This window comes from Ictalurus furcatus, chromosome 12 (assembly GCF_023375685.1).
Source record: "Ictalurus furcatus strain D&B chromosome 12, Billie_1.0, whole genome shotgun sequence".
Lineage (NCBI taxonomy): Eukaryota > Metazoa > Chordata > Actinopteri > Siluriformes > Ictaluridae > Ictalurus > Ictalurus furcatus.
Window position 1 is genome coordinate 14,844,710 of NC_071266.1, and position 5,907 is coordinate 14,850,616.

Consider the following 5,907-nt stretch of genomic DNA (forward strand, 5'->3'; position numbering starts at 1 on the left):
ATTATAAAAGCGTGTGCACACTTGCGCAATATTAAAGGTAGGAAATGATCTGACATGATTTATCTTGGTTTTATTTTTTAAACATCACAGAAACTTGCAATATCTATTGTATGTGAAGATTAAAGGTAAATGTCTGTAACTCAAATTCTAATAAATTTTCATAAATCCGACATCTCTCTGCGAGAATATCTTTAAACACTGAATGGAGCTGAACTAACATGGTGCTGTGACAATAAACCAGTGAACCAGAAGAGGATCAGATTGACTTTACTACACTTTTTTTTAAAATGGTTAGTAGCATTCAAAATAGTAGTATGACCATGCCTATTAAATAAACTACTTCAGCACAGGGCATCAAATAGACCTTACTAACATGTCCCCGGTTCAATTCCTTCAAAGTCCTACTTCCGGAATGCTCACGTGCTCTGTGAATAATATCGCGCCGCTTCCGCTTTGTACTTCCTTTCCGGCAGCGGCTAAATCTTCGCCAACATGCCAGTGAGTATTTGAAGCCAATCAAGTCAGAATATATGTTATTTTGAGACTTTATTAAGGCCCCGATGACAAAGTCGTTTCCCGGAACATTAACTCAGACATATATTGGCGTAGAATCTGTGTACTTGACCTCGTTCTGTGTTAAAAATTAGTTGTATTTATCAATGGTTTGGCTGCGTGTTGAAACGATGCGACTCACAAGATGGCGGCGCGCATGGAACAAAACATGGAGGGCGCCTTCGAGCCTTTTCTGTTGTGTGACGCATTCTTTGTTTCGTATACAATTTTAGATCTTTTTTTTAGTTTTAGGATACCGGTATATTAAACACAAGGTACCAAAGTGATGTGTCCTCAATTCAGGAAGAGACTGTAGACGAATCTGGCAGAAATATCGAGTAAATTTGCGAGGCTTTCCCGTTAAGACGCTTATAGCAGGATGTGGGTCTTGTTGTTGAGCTTTTATATTTTTAGTGTCGGTACTTAAGGTGTAATTGGCTAATTAAAGTCATCGAATATCCACAGCTCGCAAAAGACTTGCTGCACCCCACCCCTGAGGAGGAGAGAAGGCGGCACAAGAAGAAGCGGCTCGTGCAGAGCCCTAATTCTTATTTCATGGACGTCAAGTGTCCAGGTATGTTTTCCCTTATGAAGTGTCAGGTTTGTCATTCTACAGTCCAGGATTGCATATGAAGCTGTGGAGAAATGTCGTCTGTCCATACTGTGTGCTTAGTGATGAATCACGATATAATGTGTGTATATGTATGTATATATATGTGTGTATATATATATATATATATATATATATATATATATATATATATATATATATATAGGTGTCACGATACCAAAAATCTAGACTGGCATAAAGTTGGTTAGACGTTGGATGTTCCATATTCCTGGAAATTAAGGGACTGTCTCTAAAGTTACATATGATATTGTTAAACACGTTTCTAACTTCAATAGCATTTGAAGGGATATAACAATGTCATATGTAACTTTAGAGATAGTCCCTTAATTTCCGCATTTCCGAGAATATTGAATGTCCAACGTCAAAGCAACTTTTTTCCAGTAAAATCTAGTAGTCAGTACTGATACCACCAAAAGTACTCGATGCCAAAGTCAATACCATGGTGTGGTTAGTAAGTAAGTAAATAAATAAATAAAACATCATATTAAAAACTCCTGGAGGACATCCTTCTCTGGCTAATACTGGCAAAAAGAGAGAGGGATATTTTAGTTATCAAAAGCTGTCTGACAATGACTAATAAAACAGTGCTAATAACAAGTGCTAAGGTGCACTCCTAAATGCTTGCGCACACACTCACATATATACATATACGTTTTTTATATATATATATGTATGTGTGTGTGTGTGTGTGTGTGTGTGTATACATACATACACACACACACACCCCTTATACTCTGAATGCAAGCATTAGTTTAAATTCTCTGATTATGGTGGCAGGCTATAAAGATTTATTAACATCATTATATTTGAATAATTATCTGTGACATTTGGCTACATTTAGCTGACAGGACATGGGCTGAATGGCGATGCATGGAGGCCCATTAGGAGGTAGTTTAGAACATTGCAATGCATTAGCGTCGTTAACAAATAACTGGCTATCGCAAACAGTACATAACGTTAGCTGGTTTCACGGCCACAATGCCAGCTGCCTCAAACAAACATAATATAGGACCCGTCTTTCAGGTGCTTCACCAAATTCCAGGTGTTTCCTCGCTTTGTTTGAAATGAATGATACCATCGGTTGCACACCGGCAACTGATGCTACCTTTGCTCTCAACGAGTCGGGGCGAAGCTAAACTTGTCGCCATTTTCTGTAGTTTTTCCCATGTGCTTGTAAGCATTCTTCTTCTTTTTTACCACTTGTGGACCGACTAAAACACTTGTGCGTATTTGCTGCCCCCTTCAGTTCTGTAAGAATTGCAACCTCGGTACCTTCATAACTAACGGAACCCATGGTACTGTAGAAAAACAAGTACCGTCACGTTTTAATAATGTTGGTACCGAAGTATCGGTTCTTGTGACATCCCGAATATATGTATGTATATATTATGTGTGTATATGTAAACATTGACACATCTGTGCAATAGTTATGAAAACTGTACAGTAATCATCAGAGACAGTGGATGACCTGCGTCATCATGAGGCAAACCTTCTTTTGTATTGCAGGATGCTATAAGATCACCACAGTCTTCAGCCATGCTCAGACAGTAGTGCTGTGTGTCGGTTGCTCTACTGTGCTGTGTCAGCCCACTGGAGGCAAAGCACGTCTCACAGAAGGTATGTGACTTTACTATACACAGATTATGCAAGGCACATTGTGCCTTTGGGTCAGCATTCAAACAACAGTGAAATTAAAGGTGCCATTTTTTTGCAGGATAGAATGTAGGTGCATGATTTTTGCATCTTGTACTTTCAACATGCTGCTTCAGAGCATGTACGATGTATGTGTGATGTACATGTATGTAGGGCTGCAGCTAATGATTATTTTGATAATCGATTAATCTCCTGATTATTTCTTCGATTAATCAGTTAGTTGGATTAAAAGGCCAATTCTTATTTTCTGTATTTAAAATAAATAAAATTTCACATTCTCCCCAGTGTTGTCCTTCAAACATTGTGCAAATTGAAGGCTATGAAAAAGGTATTAAATGTATCTGTGGGCTATGCTGTACATTGTGCAAAGCCTTAATATATTTTTTATATATTATATTTTGAAAACAAAAAAACAACTGATTGTCCACAAGCTTTGAAGCAGAAGTTGAATCACTATATTAAAAATGTTAAAAAAGAAAAACAGATGCACAAACTAATTGTTAACTTGTAAGAGGTTGAATGTTCTGCAGTGTAACACATTCACTCATTTGAACACAGTAACGTTACTTTATTCTGTAAATGACATTTCTTACATTTATATACAATTACATGTTTTAATCCCATTAGTTAATGCTCTCATAAAAAAGACAATTAATTTTACTTCCAAATATAGCATCAAACAACATATTTGATCAAAATGAATATTTTGGTCAGTTATTGTGCTTCCTTTCTATTGCGTGCTGTTTGACATGCATGCGTGGACTCACGCTCATTCAGTGAAGTTTAATGGACTCACTTGCTATCAGGATGAGTCTTTAATGCAAATACTGGCATGAATTTTTAACACGTACAGATAAGGATATAAATGTAAAAATGTTGTTTCTTCGTTGAAGAAAACATGTCTTGAACATATTACACAGTACACGCATCTGACACGACAAGCCACGTTAACATTTACGAGTTTGAAGCACTTCATAGAAAACATTCTCATTTTTTGCACAACCTCGATCGTGCAGTTTTTCCTGCAGCAGCTCACTCTGTGACCGCCGATGTTTTTCAGATGTGTTTTATTCATAACACATTTTTTGCTTTCAATGGATTAGTAAAAATGTTTTTGTTTTTTTGAAAACTTACTCCCAGTGCTGTCTCCAGACACTTTTTGTGATGTAATTTGTCAGTAAGAAAAAATTATTTCTGCAGTGCATGCATTCCTCAGCAAATCAGCCTCCAGCTTTAATTGAAGGCAACGGAATGCACTGAAATACCTGCCTTGGAATATTAGGTTAAAAAAAAAAAAGGCAATTGATCTAATTTAATTCGTCACTTAAAGTGCTGGTGTGTAGTGTTGAGAGCTTTTGGCAACATGTTGCTCTTTTTGTGTGGTTTATTCAAATACCTCATCACCTTGTGTTAGAACCTCAATAATTACTTAAAGTAATATATTCTTTTTTTTATGTGAGGGAATCAAGGGTTTATTGAATAGTTATGAAGAGGCTTCCCGAGTGGCACAACAGAAAAGCGTTTGGCCCATCATCCGGATATTATGAGTTCGAACCTTGATGTCACAGCCATTCGTGGTCAGGAGTCCAAGAGAGCAAAATTGTCCATGCTCTCAGAGAGTGAGGGGAGATGAACTCTCTATCAATCACAGTAACACTAGTCAATCATGGGCATCTGTGACCTCATTCATGTGGAAGTGGGCAGACGGTGCTTTCCTTCAAGTGTGTTGTAGCACTTTGATGTTGCATGAGCAGCAGTTCAAAGCATGCAGGTCGCCCACCCTGGTTGTGTGATGAGGAGAACTGCTCGATGGGTGGGAATTGGCCATGACTAATTGAAAAATCAAATCAGTTCAAGTACAATATGTTTGCTGGTCATTCTAAGACACTGCTATTTGTAGAAAAAAAGATTGTTTGAAAAAACTGTCAGTATCAGTTTAAATAACATACATGTTTTAGTTCTATATACAAGCTTTTTATTGCTATCCATAGTGAGAAAGCATTAGGGCACAATAACATGCTGCATCTAGTCCTTTGGCTGTGGGTGGAAACAGTATTTGTATGGATTTTGAAAATATTCTCTTGCTCTGTCTGCTCCTCAGGATGTTCCTTCAGGAGGAAGCAGCATTAAGCTGTACACTAGGCTCCAGTAGTGGAGGAAGGGAGAGGGGGGTTGGATTTGCCCTCCACAGACCTCTCAGCTTAGATCGCTGATCTTCCCACTTGAGAGAAAGGAACAGAAGCAAACACCTCCACCATCAGTCGCTTGCAACCTATTAAAGATGGCTCTCCAACCCAGTCTCTCTCTTTCAATAAAATGTTTTGGCTAAAACATTTGCTCAGATGTGTGTGCGCTCTTTTAAAAACATGAAGATGATGCATGATTAATCACCTGCTTATTTTTTTCTCAGCATTTGTCCTTCTGTGAAACATGGTCAAACATAAAATCAACCCTGAACACGTTCACCTCTATGAAGTCTCATGTTCAACAGGAACATTTTTAATGAGTTTTGAAAAGAATTTAGTTTTCGATTGCTTAAAGCTATATCTTCTGGGAACCAAGTGAGGAATGATTTCTGATGTTTTGTTATAGGCAATAGTAGATAACTGCAATTAATGGGCCTGATTATCAACCTTTTAATAAAATGTTTCTGTAGACAAACGCTACAAATTTTCTTCATACCCACATGTTGATCAGCCATAAATTTCCACGTGTGTTCATGGTACAGCTGATTTTCATTCAGTGATTCCCATAAAAGGCAAAGCTCCTGGAGAGCTGAAAGCCACATGACAACTATACAGTGAAGGAGTGCCTTTTAAGCGCAGTGTGTGTTAAATCTTCTAAAAATTCCCCAGCAACGCCTCTTGAACCAACAATGCAAAGGTTCTCTGGATGTTTTGTGTAGGATCCCAAAATGAATTTTCCTGGGAATGTTTGAGATTATACATGCAGCTAACATCTAGGGGACCGTTTTTTTTAATAAGAGAAAAGATATGTCTGACAAAAAAGCATTAAAAACCTTTAATTTTGGAAAAAAAAAGTTAGAAACGGTTTGTTTTGAACAAAAATAA

At 37.6% G+C, this 5,907-nt stretch overlaps 1 protein-coding gene across 1 annotated transcript; it reads left to right on the top strand.

Annotated features, from left to right (window-relative positions):
- The first annotated feature begins 429 nt into the window (after nucleotides 1–429).
- On the top strand, nucleotides 430–5,172 carry rps27.1 (ribosomal protein S27, isoform 1). The gene is made up of 4 exons (XM_053638662.1): nucleotides 430–498; nucleotides 1,018–1,126; nucleotides 2,690–2,800; nucleotides 4,938–5,172. Exons 1-4 carry the CDS (start codon nucleotides 493–495, stop codon nucleotides 4,964–4,966), a joined length of 255 nt encoding a protein of 84 aa, XP_053494637.1. The 5' UTR covers nucleotides 430–492; the 3' UTR covers nucleotides 4,967–5,172.
- Nucleotides 5,173–5,907: the final 735 nt, after the last annotated feature.